The sequence below is a fragment of the Scyliorhinus canicula genome, chromosome 13 (genome assembly GCF_902713615.1).
Source record: "Scyliorhinus canicula chromosome 13, sScyCan1.1, whole genome shotgun sequence".
In the NCBI taxonomy this organism is placed as follows: domain Eukaryota; kingdom Metazoa; phylum Chordata; class Chondrichthyes; order Carcharhiniformes; family Scyliorhinidae; genus Scyliorhinus; species Scyliorhinus canicula.
The window spans coordinates 64,593,448-64,612,894 of NC_052158.1; the positions used below are offsets into that span (position 1 = coordinate 64,593,448).

Below are 19,447 nucleotides of genomic sequence, written 5' to 3' on the forward strand. Positions count from 1 at the left end.
TGCGAATGGTTGATACTCAATCTGTGTGGCCACATTATGAATGGACCTTCCTTGTCATCAAGTGGAACTCGAACCCAGAGCTTGAGAGGCAGAAACATAACCAATACTCACAAGGCCTCGTGTCTATCACCCCTTGATCTGCTTCATTCAAGAGAATACAAACCTAGTTTCTCAAACCTGTCTTTATAGTCTACGACCCTTGGTAACATTCTGGTGTGCCTGTGCTACACTGACTCCAAGCCCAGTATATCCTTCCTGAGGTGCAGAGACCAGAATTGGATGCTTTACTCCAAATATAGTCTAACCAGAAATACAACTGTTGGCCGAGATTCTCCGATTCCCGTTTGCCCCGCCACCACTGCCCAGCAAACAGGGAATTTGATGCTCCACCAAAACGCCATTCACTGCAACAGGATTGGAGAATCCCACCGGCATGAACAGAGGGAGAATTCCGGCCATTGTATTACTTCCAGCCCATTGTATCCGAGCCACCTTGACTCTCAATCCATCGGGCTTTTGAGTTATTTTGTTTACCTGGCTTTCAGTGGTTTCTGTACCTGGAGCCCTAAACCTCCCTGTTCCTTTGCAGTTCCTAGCTTCTCACCATTTACAAAATGCTTCGATCTAAAATTAACGGCCTCACACTTCCACCGTTTGAACCCAGGCTGCCAGTTTTGCCCCATTGATTGAATCCCTCACCGTCTCTTTTGCAACTCTCTGCTCCCATCTGTAACAGAGGCAGAATGATTTAAGGAGCAAATTTCTGAACTTAAGGTGCCGGGTCAGAATTCAAGGTGCGCAGAATTGGAGAGGAGGTTAAAAAAAATATGGAGGAGGGTTTCAGCAACAAACAAACTGAGTTCGCCAAGCAAACGTAATATTACAGTGGCCAAAACATTGATCAAGACACAGTTTATACAGTGCATAGTCTAGCACCAAAATTGTGCTAATTTCTCGCTTGTAAATTTCAAATGATGCAATGTACCTGTCTAAATACCATTTGAACAATCGATACAATCCACTCCAATTATTAATCCTGCAGATACAATATGGCAGGGCTTCACACTACTCATTGATCAAGCAAAGGAAAAATTTGCTCATTCATGTCCAAATGCCAGTTAAATTCACAATGTTAGGAAATGGCTAACTGTCCATTAGACTCTTCACAAAGCTTTGGAATATTAATGTAAATAAAATCAGACGTCACAAAACTAACATTTAACATTTAGATTCCAAATTTCTGTTCATTTTAATTTAATATACCTGGAGCACTTAGATACCATGAAACTTGCACAGCTCGTGTGTCTTTTCTTGTCAGAGGTGTTGGGCATCCCGGTGGCACAAGGGTTAGCACTGCTGTCTCACAGCGCCATGGACAAGGGTTCGATTCCGGCCTTGGGTGACTGTGTGGGATAATTTATCGCGTTCTCCCCATTTCTGCGTGTTTCCTCCGGGTGCTCCGGTTTCCTCCCACAGTCCAAAGATGTGCAGGTCAGGTGGATTGGCCATGCTAAATTGCTCTTAAGTGTTAAAAAATGTGCAGGTTATGGGGTTGCTGGGGATTGGCCCTAGATACAGTGCTAATTCAGAGGTCAGTGCAGACTCAAAGGGCCAGATACCCCCTCCGGGGAGAGAACACAAGAGGTGATCGTCTCCCTGGACGCAGAAAGGCCTTCGACAGAGTCGAATGGATATACCTCATAGAGGTACTGGAGCGGTTCGGGCTTGGAACAGGGTTCACAGCTTGGGTAAAGCTCCTGTACAACGCTCCCATGGCGAGTGTACAGACCAACAATACCAACTCCCATACTTCCAGCTGCACAGGGGCACCAGACAAGGATGCCCACTGTCCCCGCTGCTGTTCGCACTAGCAATCGAACCGCTAGCAATCGCGCTCAGGGCAGCAAAAAATTGGAGGGGGATCCGAAGGGGAGGTAGAGAGCACAGAGTCTCACTCTATGCGGATGATCTGCTCCTCTATATCTCGGACCCACAAAGCAGCATGGACGGAATCATCGCGCTCCTGAAAGAGTTTGGAGCCTTCTCGGGCTACAAACTCAACATGAGCAAAAGTGAGATCTTCCCATTACCACCCGCAAGGGGGGGGGGGGGGCAGCACTAAAGGGCTGCCGTTCAAACAAGCCCGACATAAATTCCGCTACCTGGGGATCCAAATAGCCCATGACTGGAAGGGATCCACAAATGGAACCTCACCAGCCTGACGGAGGAAGTTAAAAAGGACCTGCAAAGATGGAACACACTCCCGCTCTCCCTCGCGGGGAGAGTTCAGACGATCAAAATGAACGTACTGCCCAGGTTCCTCTTCCTGTTTAGATCCATTCCGATCTACATCCCCAAGGCCTTTTCAAAGCGCTGGACAAACTCATCATGGCGTTCGTATGGGGGGGGTAAAAATGCTAGGATCCCAAAGAAGGTCTTACAAAAAACAAAAACCAGGGGAGGGTTAGCCCTCCCGAATCTACAATTCTACCACTGGGCAGCAACAGCCGAGCGAGTAAGGGGATGGATCCAGGAGCCAGAAGCTGAGTGGGTGCGTGCGGAGGAGGCCTCCTGCATGGGAACCTCCCTCCGGGCCCTCGCCACGGCAGCACTCCCATCCCCACCCAAAAAACACTCCAGCAGCCCAGTGGTGACAGCCACCCTCCAATCCTGGAACCAACTGCGGCAGCAACTTGGCCTGACCAAAATGTCGAACAGGGCTCCCATCTGCAACAACCATAGGTTCAAACCAGCACTGACCGACGCCACCTTCAAAAGGTGGAGGCAGGACGGGGGGACACTGACAGTCAGGGACCTATACACGGACGACAGGATCGCAACACTGGACGAACTGACAGAGAAATTTCAGCTAGCTGGGGGGAACGAGCTACGTACCTGCAGCTCAAAAACTTCCTACGAAAGGAGACAAGGACGTACCCACAACCGCCACGACAGACACTACTGGAAGACCTACTGGACGCAAGTATCCTAGAGAAAGGGAACTGTAGTGACATGTATGACCGACTGGTAGATAGGGACGACACCGTACTGGACGCAACAAGGAGGAAATGGGAGGACGACCTGGGGATGGAGATCGGGTGGGGACTCTGGAGCGAAGCACTGCATAGGGTCAACTCCACCTCCACGTGCGCAAGGCTCAGCCTGACGCAACTAAAAGTGGTACATAGAGCCACTTAACAAGAACGCGTATGAGTAGGTTCTTCCCGGAGGTGGAAGACAGATGTGAACGTGGCCAAAGAGGCGCGGCCAACCACGCCCACATGTTCTGGTCTGCCCCAGACTCGTGGAGTACTGGACAGCCTTCTTCGATGTAATGTCCAAAGTGGTGGGAGTGAGGGTGGAGCCATGCCCGATAGTGGCGGTCTTCGGGTTTTCAGAACAGCCAGATCTATTCCTGGTGAGGGAGGCGGATGCCCTTGCCTTGCCTCCCTGATCGCCCGCCGTAGAATCCTGTTTGGCTGGCGGTCAGCAGCACCGCCCAGAGCTGCGGACTGGCTGTCCGACCTCTCGGAATCTCTCCAAATGGAGAAAATCAAATTGCCATCCGAGGGTCGGACGACGCTTCCACAGAACGTGGAAGCCATTCATGCAACTGTTCCGGGACCTATTTGTGGCCAATGTACAAGAGGAAGAATAGTCGGGGGAGGTAGCGGGAGGGGGGGGGGGGGGGGGCTACAGGTTCGTTACGGGGGTTCGATGGCTAGCTAAGGCCCAAAACCAAGCTAAATAAACATGTTGGGGGGGGGGGTGGGGGGGGGGGGGGGGGGGGGGGGGCGCAGTTACTACTACGAAGATGCTTACCTGTAAATATGTATGTTAATTTTTGCGTGTTTGTTTTTGTTTGTTTTTTTTTTTTCTCTCTCCTAACAATTTGTAATTTGTTCAATATAAAATACGAAAACTGAATAAAAACATTTATAAAAAAAAAAAAGGGCCAGATGGCCTCCTTCTGCAGAGTAGGAATTCTATAAATTCTGTAATATTGGCATCTATATAACACCACAAGTGTGCTTTTCTCACGTGTAAGTGCACCCAGAATAGATTTGAATGGCATGCGTGAAAACTAGCTGCCCGAGATCTTGACGTGTGATGCAAAAAATAAGTGTGTGGGAAAGCAGCAGACACAGTCAAAGGGGAGAAAGAAAACTAAAAGATAACAATTGGGAATAAAGGCAAGAATGAGCAAATAACTGATGTGCAGGTGCCTGAACATGGTTCCGGTGCAGCGTACGAATGTCACAGGAAAGCCAGACAGAGGGAGATCATTCCGGTTCCTATTCTGTTCCCTTTCCGTCGCCATTTTCGTCTTTCTTAGTGTAGTGATTGTATTGCTACTGCAATTCACCACTGTATTGTATTGTATAATGTTGATGCCCCGGTGGGCTCCGCCTATGGCTCCGCCCCCTCAGGGGAGGTATATAGATCTACAGCCTGTAGGCGGCACTCAGTACAGAGCAGTCGCAGGCAGGCACAGATCTAGCTTATTAAAACCACTGTTCACTTTTACTAATCGTCTCGTGTGAATTGATGGTTGCATCAATTTAATAAGCTACGATATTGCAATGGAAGTCGTCCTCAAACCTGATCGACTGGAACTCGACTTACAGGCAGCCGAAGCCAAAGGAATCTTCTCACATTGGCTCCGCTGCTTTGAGCCTACCTCGCCTCCTCCTCCTCGCCCGCCATCACCGAGGCACACAAGCTGAGTCTCCTCCACGCCCAGGTGAGCCACAGAATCTCTTTACTAATCGAAGACGCGACCGCGTACGCAGACACGGTCGCGATCCTGAAAAGACATTACGAGAGGCCGGTGAACGAAGTGTTCGCGCGGCGTTTCCTCCCCACACGTCGTCAACGCCCCGGGGAATCGCTGGAGGAATATCTACACGACCTGTGGGTACTCGCTCGGAACTGTAACTACAAGGACGTCACGGCCTCGCAGCGCATGAAACTCGCCATCTGGGACACCTATGTGGCTGGAGTCCGGTCCAACTATGTCAGACAGCGCCTGCTCGAAAAGGGCGCCCTCGACCGAGAAGAGACAGTAAAACTATCCACCTTGTTAGAGGTAGCCTTCCAGACCCTAAAACGCTTCCCCCTCCAACCATGCGATTTCCTCGTGGGCGCCGGAGGCGCGGCCATCACCCGACCCGAGGATATCCCAGGCCTGTGCCGCACGGCTGCCCGCCCAACCCGGGGGGGGCCGTCTTGCTATTTCTGCGGTCAGAACCAGCACCCAGGCAGCGTTGCCCAGCTCGGAACGCGACCTACAGCGACTGCGGCAAGAAAGGACATTTTGCCAAAGTCTGCTTGGCCCGACCCAAAGTTCCAAAATCGCAGGCCTGACTCATAGACCCGTAGATCCCACAGCGTGACTGCGTGCCTGCCGGTACCGCCCCCCTTCTGACTTCTCATCCGCCTCGTGCTATTTATGGGGGCCGCCATCTTTAACTCCGCCTGACATGTGCGACTCATGGGGCCACCATCTTGGCCGCCATCTTGAACCCAGCCCGCCATGTGTGACCATGGGGGCAGCCACCTTGGCCGCCATCTTCAACGCCGCCCGTCACATGCAACTGACGGGGGCCGCCATCTTGGGACCACCTCGCTACCGCCGACTATGCCAGCTACCCGCAGCTCGCGCTGTCACTCTCGACCAGTCACGGCCCAAGCAACTCAAGAACTCCATGATAACCGTCTGGGTCAATGGGCACGAAACGCCCTGTTCGACTCTGGGAACACGGAGAGCTTCATCCATCCGGTCACAGTAAGGCGCTGCTCCCTCCAGATTTCCCCCGCGTCCCAAGCAATCCCCCTTGCTTCCGGATCACATTCAGTGCAGATCCGGGGGTACTGCGTCGCGAACCTCGGGATACAGGGCGCCGAGTACGCCAATTTTAAACTCTATGTCCTTCCCCATCTCTGTGCTCCACTCGTTAGGACTGGATTTTCAGTGCAACCTCAGAAGCCTGGCCCTGAAGATCAGTGGACCCCTACCCCCCTCTCACCGTATGTAGCCTGGTGACCCTTAAGGTTGCCCCTCCCTCGCTCTTCGCGAACCTCACCTCTGACTGTAAACCCGTCGCCCCAGGAGCAGGCGGTACAGTGCCCAGGGCAGGACATTTATCAATCGGAGATTCAGCGGCTCTTGAGGGAGGGGATCATCAAGGCCAGGAATAGCCCCTGGAGAGCCCAGGTGGTGGTCGTCAGGACCAGGGAAAAGAACCGGATGGTTGTAGACTACAGCCAGACCATAAATCGGTACACGCAACTCGATGCGTACCCCCTTCCCCGCAGAGCGGGTATGGTTGATCAGATTACGCACTACCGGGTTTTCTCCACGGTATATCTGAAGTCCGCATACCACCAGCTTCCGATCCGCCCGGAAGACCACCACTACACGGCCGCCTCTTCCACTTCCTCAAGAGTCCCCTTCAGCGTCACCAATGGGGTCTTGGTCTTCCAAAGAACGATGGACTGTATGGGCTGCGGGCCACGTTCCCGCTTGGATAATGTCACCATCTGCGGCCATGATCAGCAGGACCACGACACTAACTTTCAGAATTTCCTCCAAACCGCACAATCCCTGAATCTCACCTACAACCCGACTAGCCATCCTCGGCTATGCCATAGAAACGGAGTCCTCGGGCCCGGCACCAACCGCATATGCTCCCTCCTGCAACTCCCCCTTCCCCACTGCCCCAAGGCCCTGAGAAGATGCCTGGAGTTCTTCTCATATTATGCCCAGTGGGTCCCCAACTATGCAGACAAAGCCCGCCCACCAATCAAAGCCATCACTTTTCCCCTGACGACTGAGGCCCGTCTGGCCTTCAACCACATCAAGACAGACATTACCAAGTCCGCGATGCACGCAGTGGACGAGTCCATCCCCTTCCAGGAGGCATTGGAGGCACTACCTGTCCGGTAGGAGGTTCACCCTCATCACCGACCAATGATCAGTAGCCTTTGTGTTCAACAACACACAGCGGAGCAAGATAAAGAATGATAAGATCTTGAGGTGGAGAATCGAACTCTCCACCAATAATTACGATATCGTGTATTGTCCTGTGAAGCTCAATGAGCCCCCAGATGCCCTGTCCCGCGGCAAGACGACCGACTTCAGACCATCCACAATTACCTCTGTCACAGGTTGTCACCCGGCTTCTCCACTTCATCAAGGCCTGCAACCTGCCCTACTCCACTGAGGAGGTCAGGGCCAAGTCTGTGCAGAGTGCAAGCTGCACTTCTATCGGCCAGACAAGGCTCACCTGGTGAAGGCCTGCCGCCCCTTTGAGCGCCTCAGCGTCGATTTCAAAGGGTCCCTCCCCTCCACTGACCATAACACGTACTTTCTCCTCGTCGTTGACGAGTACTCCCGTTTCCCCTTTGGCGTCACATGTCCCGACATGCCCGCGCGGCCACTGTCATTAAGGCCCTGCACAGAATCTTCACCCTGTTCGGTTTCCCTGCATACATCCACAGTGACCGGGGCTCCTCGTTTATGAGCGATGAACTGCATCAGTACCTGCTCGGTAAGGGCATTGCCTCGAGCAGGACTACCAGCTACAACCTCCGGGGAAACGGACAGGTGGAGAGGGAGAACGCGACGGTATGGGAGGCCGTCCTTCTGGCCCTACGGTCTAGAAGTCTCCCGGTTTCCCGCTGGCAGAAGGTTCCCACCCACCCACCGTCGCACTCCACTCCATTCGGTCGCTCCTCTGCACAGCCACGAATGAGACCCTTCACGACCGTCTATTTGTCTTCCCCAGGAAGTCCATCTCCGGGGTCTCGCTTCCGTCCTGGCTGACAACACCGGGGCCTGTCCTCCTCCGGAAACACGCGAGGAGACACAAGTCCAACCCCCTAGTCGAGAGGGTCCAGCTCCTGCATGCCAACCCTCGGCATGCCTACGTGGCACACCGCGACGGACAACAGGATACCATTTCCCTCCGGGATCTGGCACATTGGAAATGTGGTTCCAGGAGGGAAATTTAAATGGATAGGTTTGATCGGAAATGGATACAAAAATAAGGAATGGAGACTTTGGATTGGGAACTAATAAAAACAAGGGAGGGATGTGGTTCTGGGTGGGCCTACACCATTGGTTTAGATAAACCCCAGGTTCAGTTCAGGCAAAATGATTGCCATGAATACCAAATAAAGACCTAATTGCCCGAAGATACTTTGCCCGCTAGATATGCAATTAGTCAGGTGTAGTGATGAAAGAATTGGCAAACAAATTTTAAACGTACCTCATCCTTTTCGGTCAGGTGCTGAATCTGAAGATCTTTAAACTTCTTTTTGGATTCATTTTTCTGGCAACAAAAGAAAAATTCAAAATCAGAATATTTTTATTATTCATTTATGGAATATGAGTATCAATGGCTAGGCCAGCAATTATTACCCATCCTAATTGCCCTTGAGGTGGTGGTGACAAGTCACATAGATTATCATAGAATTTACAGTGCAGAAGGAGGCCATTCGGCCCATCGAGTCTGCACCGGCTCTTGGAAAGAGCACCCTACCCAAGGTCAACACCTCCACCCTATCCCAATAACCCAGTAACCCCACCCAACACTAAGGTCAATTTTGGCACCAAGGGCAATTTATCATGGCCAATCTATCTAACCTGCACATCTTTGGACTGTGGGAGGAAACCGGAGCACCCGGAGGAAACCCACACACACACGGGGAGGATGTGCAGACTCCGCACAGACAGTGACCCAGCCGGGAATCGAACCTGGGAACCTGGAGCTGTGAAGCAATTGTGCTATCCACAATGCTACCGTGCTGCTCCTTCTTGAATCGCTGCAGTCTATCGGTGAAGGCAACTTTCAGTGCTGGGAAGGGAGCTCTAGGCTTTTGATCCAGTGATAGTGTAGGACCAGTAATATTGTTCTCATTCAGGATGGTGACCGACTCCCAGGCAAACTTCGAACTTGCGGGTGGTGGTGTTCGTATCGGCTGCACTTGTCCTTCTACGCCCGGTTAGAGAGGTTGTGGGTTTGGCACTTTCTGTCAAAAGAGCCTCAATGAGTTGCTGCGGTGCATCTTGGAGATGGCACACACTGCTGACACTGCACATGGTATTGGTGGGAGAGAAGGTTGAAGGTGGTGAATGGGATGCCAGTCAAGCGGGTTTGTCCTGGATGGTGCTGAGCTTCTAGAGTGTTGTTGGAGCTGCATTCACCCAGGCAAGTGGAGAGAATTCCATTTCACTCTGGCTTGTGCTTTCTAGATGGGTGAGTAGCATGGAAGACTCAAAGAGGTGAGGTCACCGAGCTTCTGATCCAGCGTCAGTGAGCAGTTTATCGCTCAGCAAGAGCTGATTGAGAACGGTGTCAATCACTTTGCAGATTATCAAAAGTAGCTTGATGGGGCGGTAATTGGCCAGGTTGGATATGTCCTTCATTTTGTGGACAGGACATACCTGGGCAATGCTAGACATTGCCAGGTAGATGCCAGTGTTGCACTGGAACAGCGCGCATAGGAGCACGGCTAATTCTGGAGAACAGTTCTACAGTATTGCTGCCAGAATATTGGCGAGGAAAGATTGGACAGGCTAGGCTTCTATCCACTGGCGTTTAGAAGAGTAAGTATTGGAAACCTTTAAGATCCTGAGGGGTATTGACGAGGTGGATGGAGAGAGGATGTTTCCTCTTGTGGGAGTTTCTAGCACTAGGGGGGTCACTGTTTAAAAATAAGGGGTGACTCATCTAAGACAGAGATTGGGAGAAATTTCTTCTCACAGAGGGCTGTGAGTTTCTGGAAGTCTCGAAAGACGGTAGAAGCAGAGCCTTTCAATGTTCTCACGTCAGAGCTAGATAGGTTCCCGATTAACACGGGGGTGAAAGGTTGACAGGGGTAGGTGGGAATGTGGAGTTGATTTCACAATCAGAGCAGCCACAATCTCATTGAATGGCAGAGAAAGTTTGAAGGGCCTAGTGGCCTAACCCTGCTCCTAATATATTTGTATTGTAAGGACGATGCCGGAATTGAAAGGTTATACCGATCAGGAAAAACTGATCAGGTTGGGGTTCTTTTCTCTTGAAAAGAGAAGGTTGATGGGTGACCTTTCAGGATCAGTAAAACTATGAAGTGGTTTGTTCGATGTCATGATCCAATTAGGAACTGTTTTAACATTTAAATAAATATCCTCACTCCTCGTTTTAACCAACAGAATTACGCCACAAGCTTTCAAGCTGTTTTTTAAATAAACAAAACGCAAACTTTATTATGTATGAAAGAAATGAAACATAGCGAACATGATTGAGTTAACACTGAAGCTTATATGCTTTCAGATTAACTTATTACTTTCCACACAAATTCTCTTGTAAGACACTTCAATCTTATAGTAGTTACTTCTGTAGCAACCACCCATAAGTATGCCATTATCTTCTCGAGAATTCTTCTCAACTCCACCTATTCTCAGAGGTAAAACTTTAATTTACCACCTCTTGCCTCTGGATGCTTCAGCCCCTCGTTCTGGTTACCTTCTCCAATACTGCCACGCCCATCTGCTTGTTACTTTCTTTTTCACAAGGCTCTGTTTGTGGAGGATTATTGTGGATTCTTCCACTAATTTCAAACTAGGCAAACTTCCAGCTTCTGTTCCCTCACAAAATTCAAACTGAGATGAAGCCTCACCCATTTTCCCATGTTAATGATGAAGTTAGCTTTTTACTTCACTGACAGGTACGATCATTTACTTTGACCATCTCTTTGTGAGCTGCAAACCACACAAGTACCAAGCTGCAACTAACTGTGTCAGCAAACACCCGAATAATTTGGAACCAGAGGATCTCCCTCTGCCCCAACCATACCCAGGACAACGTCGGTAAAAGCAAATTACTGTGGATGCTGGACTCTGAAACAAAGACAGAAAATACTGGACAATCTCAGCAGGTCTGACAGCATCTGTGGAGAGAGAAGGGAGCTAATGATTTGAGTCTGGATGAATCTTTGTCAAAGCTGGAGATAACTGGAAAAAGGGTCAGATTTATACTGTGTGTGTGTGGGGGGGGGGGGGGGGGGGGGGAGCAGATGGAGCACTGGGACTGGATAGAGGGTCATCGATAGGTGGAAATTGACAAAGGTGTTGTGGATAGAAAAACACGTATAAGATCAAGGCCAAGAACTGAAAGTGGTACATTAAAAGATTAGAATGTGTAAATATCCAGGACAACGTAACCTTCTGTGGGATGTCCTCAAACTGATCTTCAGGTTAATGGGGCAGGATTCTCCAATCTCATGGCAGAGGGTCCATGCCATCGTAAACGGCGTCGCGTTTTACGACGGGGTGAACGGATCGCTCCCACGACTAATTCTGGCCCCTCCAGGGGGCATGCACGGCGCTGGAGCATTTCTCGTCACTCCAGCTGCAGATCCCGGCGGGAACTGTGCGCCGCGGGATCCATGCACACGCAATGGCACCGGCGCCAACACACCCATCCGCAGTGGCCTCCTTCAACACGCCAGCCCCGACGCAACATGGCGCAGGACAACAGGGGCCGGCGCGCAGGAAAGGAGGCCCCCAGCCACAGAGGCAGGCCCGCCGATCGGTGGGCTCCGATCGCAGACCAGGCCTCATTGGAGATCCCCCTTCCCCCCCCAAAAGGCCGCCACCCGACCCTAACACGCCGAGGTCCCCCCGGCCCAGAGCAGGTTAAAACGGCGCCAGCGGGACTCGGCTCTTTTCTTACGGCCGCTCGACCCATCCGGGCCGGAGAATCGTGGGCTGGCCGAGTAGAGCGGCTCACAACCGGCACCGCACCAACCACGCCGGCGCGTGCCGGCATCGGGGCGTCGTGGCGCGATTCAATCTCCCATGATCTCCCATTTACAGTTTTCCCTGTAACCTGATGAAATAGGTAGGTCTTTACAATTTTTCAGAGTTCACTAAAACCGTTATAGCTTGATTTAGCTCAAGATGCTAAAACAAACATGTTGCTCTGTAATGCCTTTCTTATAATCATTGCGGACATGAAGTCTCCAGCTCAATAGCTAAGTAGGCCCTATTTAGCTCTACCTTTCTTTTTCTTACTTTATTAAACAAACATGGGTCATCTTTTAAACTGCCATTCTTCGAGGTGTTCTGGCAATCTCTAAAGCCCAGCATTTTAATGACCTTACCTTTACAACTTTAATCTTCCCAGAACTAAAGATTGCCTCAAAAATAGTAGGAACCACAAACTAGATTCACAATATAGGGGTAGAGGCAGAAAAGGTGTTCCCACTTGCTGCCAGATGGAGTAGTTGAAGTAAATAACATAGCTGCGTATAAGGTAGAGCTGGATAAAGAAGTTAGAAAGGAATAAAACGGTTCCAGGGTTGTGTGCAGCGTAAACACCAGCAAGGGCCAATTTTTAAGTAATTCTGTGGCCGAGCCAGAATATAGATAAATAGATATTTAAGAGTTTTACCTGATGCCTTCGAGGATCCTGGAGCACTGATGAAGAACATAGAACAGTACAGCACAGAACAGGCCCTCCGGCCCTCGATGTTGTGCCGAACCATGATCACCCCATTCAAACCCACGTATCCACCCTATACCCGTAACCCAACAACCCCCCCTTAACCTTACTTTTTTTAGGACACTACGGGCAATTTATCATGGCCAATCCACCTAACCCGCACATCTTTGGACTGTGGGAGGAAACCGGAGCACCCGGAGGAAACCCACGCACACACAGGGAGGACGTGCTGACTCCGCACAGACAGTGACCCAGCCGGGAATCGAACCTGGGACCCTGGAGCTGTGAAGCATTTATGCTAACCACCATGCTACCGTGCTGCCCTCAGAACTTTCACTGGGGAGATAAATTGGACGAGGCAGAGAACTTTAAGGAGCATTGGCCATGTTCATGAGTTCATGATGGGGCGTGGTTCGTGGAGAGGCCAAGAGAACATGGGCTGGGTTGACAACGGCATGGCAATGATTTTTTTCCTCCCTTCATGGCCTCTCAGCTCCTCCATGAAAATTCCTTTCTTTTTCTGACCCCCAGGAACTTCACTGTAAAAGCTTGTTGCGTTTGAGAACAAATAATGCACAGCCCGGCCCAGCCCCTCTGGTGTTGCTGCATCCCTCACTGTGAGTGTTTGAAAACTTTATCCACCTACCAGTTTCACAAATCTTTCCTTCCAGTTTCTCAACTCTTCCGTGTGATCCTCAGCGTGAAACGTCCCCACGTTTGGCAGAACTGGAGCAGCAACTTGAATCTCCTGCAGTTTCTAACAATAAGAAGGTCCAATTTGTCAACCTTTCTGGATATGCTAACCCTCCTGGATAATCGGTCGCTGGTTATCCAGCTGCAATCTAACCATTCTCTGACTCGATGAATCGATGATACAAGAGCAGAATACAGCCAGTAGTGGAAAGCTGAAATAAAAACAGAAAGTGCTGGAAATACCCAGCACGTCTGACAGCATGTGGGGAGAGAGTTAACAGGGTTAACATTTCAGGTCTGCGGCCTTTCATGAAAAACTGGAAAAAGGTTAAAGATGCAAAAGGTTTAAAATAAGTGTAGAGGCTGTGAAAGGAGAATGGAGGAGAAACAGGACAAAAGAGATGGTGGTGATGGAAACAGTTTTTGAATATTTCTCAGTCCGAGGTGGATAGATTCGAATCATAGAATCCTTACAGTGCAGAAGGAGGCCTTTCGGCCCATCGTATCTGCACTGACCCTCGGAAAGAGCACTCCACCCAAGCCCACTTCTTTGCCACCCTATCCCAATAACCCCTTAACGTAACCTACATATCTTTGGACACTAAGGGCAATTTAGCATGGCCAATCCACCTAACCTGCACATCTTTGGGCTGAGAGAGGAAACCGGAGCACCCGGAGGAAACCCACGCAGACACGGAGAGAATGTGCAAATTCCACACAGTTCCCCAAGGCCAGAATTGAACCCGGGTCCCTAGCACTGTGAGACAGCAGTGCTAACCACTGCGTCGCCGCGGGTAGGCAAGGGGGTGATAGGTTATCGGGGATAGGTGGGCTGCATGTTTGAGGATTATCTGATCAGCCATGATCTTACTAAATGGCGAAGTAGGCCGGAAGGGCTGAATGGCCTACTACTACTTATTCGTATGTCTGTGACAGGCTGAGATTAAATGTCAAACATGATGATGGTGCAAGACACGAAAAGAAGTTAAAGATGTATCTGAAGGAGGGATGAATGAGGAAAAGCAGAATCATTTACTGCTGACAAAAACAGGAACAATCGGGGCAGAGACTGGAGTATGAAATTGCTGAACTCCATGTTGAGTCCAGAAGGCTGTAGAGTGCCTGATCAGAAGATAAGAGGTTGTTCCTCAAGCATCAATTAAGCATTGTTGGAACCTTTGTGGCTGGAGGCCGAACACAGAGTGCTCAGTGTTAATGGTTTGTTGATTATGTTGTTAAGGATACACAGATAAAGGGCACTGTTTGATTAAGGACTGGGATCACATTTGAAGAGAGTCCAGTCCGTGCCACATTCAGAGATTGTTAATTTTATTTTATTAGTATACTTAGAAGAATATAGAGTGTGAGAGTGCTCCTTTTTCAGGGATTTGCCATGGAAGGTGTTTCACATAATTTACAGTGCAGAAGGAGGCCTTTCGGCCCATCAAGTCTGCACCAGCCCTACCAAAGAGCACCCGACTGAAGCACCCTATCCCCGTAACCCAGTAACCCCCACTTAACATTTTTGGGACACTAAAGGCAATTTAGCATGGCAAATCCACCTAACCCGCACATCTTTGGACTGTGGGAGGAAACCGGAGCACCCGGAGGAAACCCACGCAGACACGGGGCGAACGGGCAAACTCCGCACAGACAGTGACCCAGCCGGGAATCCAATCTGAAACCCTGGAGCTGTGAAGTAACTGTGCTAACCACTATGCTACCGCGTTGCATGCAGCAGACCCATGGAATAGAGGATAAAGATGTTTACAGGCTCCCAGGCTGCCTGTATGTTCTGTAGCCGCGACCAGTTCGCGGTCAATGCGTGCATAGGGTGGGTGAGGTTGCAACCCCTGTTCTATGATTGGAAGGGGCTGCTCCTCAAGCTTTCTTTGCATTTCAGCCCCTTATTCTGATCACTGGCCACTGATGTGGGGGTTGATGGGTGGAGCAGAGGACCATCTTTAAAAGCCTGCACCTGGGCCTAGCCAAGGTGGCCATTAACAGGTTCAGGCAGCGGGCGGTCGATCACAGAATAGAATTATAATTTCTAAGCCAACTATCTACCTTACTTCCGTGGTTACATCCGCATCCCAATGTCCCAGGAGACAGAGAACACAGCACCGATTGGTGCACTTGAGGCCTTCTGCAACCAGCGGACACCACAGGGTTTGGAGAGCAGCACTAGTCCCCAAAACGTTATGTTGATTTAATTTGTTAAGTTTTCTTTAAAGTTTCTTTTTGTTACTGTGTCCCTATTAAGAGGCAATTCATTAGTTCTGCTGGAGACTCACAAGCTCTTCACGAGGGAGTTCTCCCTTTTCCCATCTGGGATTTGAGCTGGAGGGCACTGTCGGCACTAACCGCAAGCTCCGCCCACTGCCGGCTCTGCCAACCGCCAGCGGAGGATGAAGCTTCAGTTGAGGAAATAGAAGGACATGTCAGAAGAGCTGGTGTGGAAATATGCACCATCAGAAGAGATGCAGAAAGTGGGAGAATGAAACAGAGTCCTTACAGGAATTATGAGTGTGAGGAAGCACAGTCAAGATGGCTGTGGCTGCCAGATTGACGTGGGCAAATACATCCATCATGAATGGTCAGAGTAGGTGTGCATATTACTGATTAGGATCCAAGAGTTTTTGCTGTTAGATGCCACTCGCTGATCGGAACAGTTAAAAAGGGCTCATGATAACCACAAGAAGCAGGTCATTGAATATGATGTTAAGCATATCGCTGAAGGCGACCCGGTGAGCGGGCTCACACTGAGCCACCCACTCGGAGAGCAGGGTCGGGGGATAACCACCCACTCGGAATGGGGTGGGGATACCCACTCTCTCAGGCAACAAGGGCAGGGGGATACCCACCCTCCCGGAGAGCAGGGGCAGGGGGATACCCACCCACCCGGAGAGCAGGGGCAGGGGGATACCCACCCACCCGGAGAGCAGGGGCGGGGGATACCCACCCACTCGGAGAGCAGGGGCGGGGGATACCCACCCACTCGGAGAGCAGGGCCGGGGGATACCCACCGACCCGGAAAGGGGTGGGGATACCCACTCTCTCAGGCAACAAGGGCGGGGAGGATACCCACTGACCTGGAGAGAAGGGGTGGGGGGTATAACAAGCAACCCGGAGAGCAGGGACGGGGGAACCCACTCGCCCGGAGAGCAGGGGCAGGGCAGATACCCACCCATCTGAAGAGGAGGGGCGGGGATACCCACCCACCTGGAGAGCAGACCCAGGGGCAGGGGGATACCCACCCACCTGGAGAGCAGACCCAGGGGCAGGGGGATACCTACCCAACCGGAGGGCAGGGGCAGGCGAAACCCACCCACCTGGAGAGCAGGGGCAGGGGGATACCCACCCTCCCGGAGAGAAGGGGCAGGCGATACCCACCCACCCGGAGAACAGGGGCGGGGATACCCACCCACATGGAGAGCAGGAGCGGGGGATACCCACCCACCTGGAGAGCAGACCCAGGGGCAGGGGGATACCCACCCACCTGGAGAGCAGGGACAAGCGATACCCGCCCTCCCGGAGAACAGGGGCGGATGATACCCACCCACCCGGAGAGCAGGGGCAGGGGGATACCCACCCACCCGGAGAGCAGGAGCAGGGGGATACCCACCCACCCGGAGAGCAGGGGCAGGGGGATACCCACCCACCCGGAGAGCAGGGACAGGGGGATACCCACCCTCCCGGAGAGCAGGGGCAGGGGGATACCCACCCTCACGGAGAGCAGGGGCGGGGGGATACCCACCCTCCCGGAGAGCAGGGGCAGGGGGATACCCACCCACCCGGAGAGCAGGGGCAGGGGGATACCCACCCACCCGGAGAGCAGGGGCAGGGGGATACCCACCCTCCCGGAGAGCAGGGGCAGGGGGATACCCACCCTCCCGGAGAGCAGGGGCAGGGGGATACCCACCCTCCCGGAGAGCAGGGGCAGGGGGATACCCACCCTCCCGGAGAGCAGGGGCAGGGGGATACCCACCCTCCCGGAGAGCAGGGGCAGGGGGATACCCACCCTCCCGGAGAGCAGGGGCGGGGGGATACCCACCCTCACGGAGAGCAGGGGCGGGGGGATACCCACCCTCCCGGAGAGCAGGGGCGGGGGGATACCCACCCACCCGGAGAGCAGGGGCGGGGGGATACCCACCCGGAGAGCAGGGGCGGGGGGATACCCACCCTCCCGGAGAGCAGGAGCGGGGCAGATACCCACCCTCCCGGAGCAGGGGCAGGGGGGATACCCACCCTCCCGGAGCAGGGGCAGGGGGGTACCCACCCACCCACCCGGAGAGCAGGGGCGGGGGGATACCCACCCTCCCGGAGCAGGGGCAGGGGAATACCCCCCCCTCCCAGAGAGAAGGGGCAGGGGAATACCCACCCATCCGGAGGGCAGGGGCAGGGCAGATACCCCCCCCCCCCCCTCCCGGAGAGCAGGGGCAGGGGGATACCCACCCTCACGGAGAGCAGGGACGGGGCAGATACCCACCCACCCGGAGATCAGGGGCAGGGGGATACCCACCCTCACGGAGAGCAGGGGCGGGGGGATACCCACCCTCCCAGACAGCAGGGGCGGGGGGATACCCACCCTCCCGGAGAGCAGGGACGGGGGGATACCCACCCTCCCGGAGAGCAGGGGCGGGGGAGATACCCGCCCAGGTGGCGGGGGGGTGCTCAGTCAATCAAAGAGCGGGGGGGGGGGGGGGGGAGAAGCCACCTGGAAAGTGGGGGGGGGGGACACCCATACATCCAGAGAGTTGTGAAGAGGGGATGTCGCCGAGCGACCTGGCATGCTCACACACATTTATCTGGGTGCATCATTGCCTGGAACAATGGCAAAGCCTTTGTTTGAAGTATTAAAATCCAGCAATGGATCATAAAATGACGTCCACCGCACACACTAAATGTATTTAGCACGTACAGGTACCAATACGCACAGAATGCTGCTTATTCATCTTCAATGGGCGAAAACTATAACCCTACAGCCAAACACAACCTCAAATCAGTTCAATTTAGTGCTGTTTGATGCATTTTGTTTGATAACTTGGCAGCATAAGGAAGGATGGGAAGTGCAGGGATTTGAGAAGATTGGGCTGTGATTGTGGATGGATCCGGTGGGTGGGTGGGTGGGTGGTGGTGGTGGTGGTCGTGGTGGATGGATCCCTGGAGTCACCAGCACATGGGTTGTCAATCCATAAAGCCTTCCCCGCAGCTTTGGCCTCCAGCTCTCGGTGGACACATACACACACACACAACTCTGACTGGAAAAGGTCTTGGTGGCAGACTGTCACCATTCAAACAGACTAGAGTATGAACATTTACAAACTTAGCTTGTAGTCAGAGACTGGCAAGAGTGCGATCCACACAGCTAACGGAGAATAGAAGAGAGGCATTTAGGAGGAAGCTGGATACAAATACGAGGGAGAAAGGAATATGGAAATATGCTGATAGAGTGTGAGGAGGCTCACGCAGATCACAAGCGCCAGCATGGACCAGCAGGGCTGAATAGACCTATTGCAGCCCATACTATTCTGAAATCCTTGCGGCCACATCCCAACCAACACACTTCCTACGTCAAATTAAACCAAATGAAGCAATTTCAAACACATTTCACTTACTGCTTCAATGGACTGGTTCTTCACCGCAATATCCTGGAACTCCATTAGGAGCTGCTGTCTCAGACGCTCCATCTCCTGGAAGAACTTTTTCCTTTCTTCCTCCTTCCAGTTATCAAACTCCTTCCTTACTCCTTCGTCTCTCCTGCGGGAATCTTCCAATTCCTGGTTGAGAAGCACAAAGACTTGCAGCAGCTCAGTCTACAAGTATTTCACTGAGTCAATGGTAATGCCTCCAACACAGAGGGTAACAGCCAGATGGTGATAACCGCGAGGAGGGGTGGGGGTCAGGAGTCAAGCCAGTTGCCCATCCCCCATACATGGCATGAGGGCAGAACAGCAGGGACTTCTGTCAAATGTGAGGCAAAAGAGCAGCGTCACCGGGGCTTGTCACCTTCCCGGTGCCAGCAGAGACCAACAGTGCAGCTCATCCAGCACTGGGTACAGGCTGACAGCCTTTGGTACAGGCCGACAGCGCCGGGCACAGGCCGACAGCGCCGGGCACAGGCCGACAGCGCCGGGCACAGGCCGACAGCGCCGGGCACAGGCCGACAGCGCCGTGTACAGGCCGACAGCGCCGGGTACAGGCCAACAGCGCTGGGTACAGGCCGACAGCCCTGGGAGGGCACAGGCCAACAGCGCTGG

The 19,447-nt window shown here is 52.5% G+C and overlaps 1 protein-coding gene across 1 annotated transcript in view; it reads right to left on the minus strand.

The window, feature by feature from the left end:
• Positions 1–607: 607 nt before the first annotated feature.
• Positions 608–19,447, minus strand: part of LOC119975606 (zinc finger protein DZIP1L-like) — a 38,575-nt gene continuing 19,735 nt past the window's right edge. Inside the window, exons 5-8 of the mRNA XM_038815394.1 lie at positions 18,806–18,967; positions 13,141–13,251; positions 8,274–8,336; positions 608–727 (exon numbers count right to left, since the gene is read on the minus strand). Of these exons, the coding sequence (XP_038671322.1) occupies positions 608–727; positions 8,274–8,336; positions 13,141–13,251; positions 18,806–18,967 (456 nt within the window). The remainder of the gene's footprint in view (positions 728–8,273; positions 8,337–13,140; positions 13,252–18,805; positions 18,968–19,447) is intronic.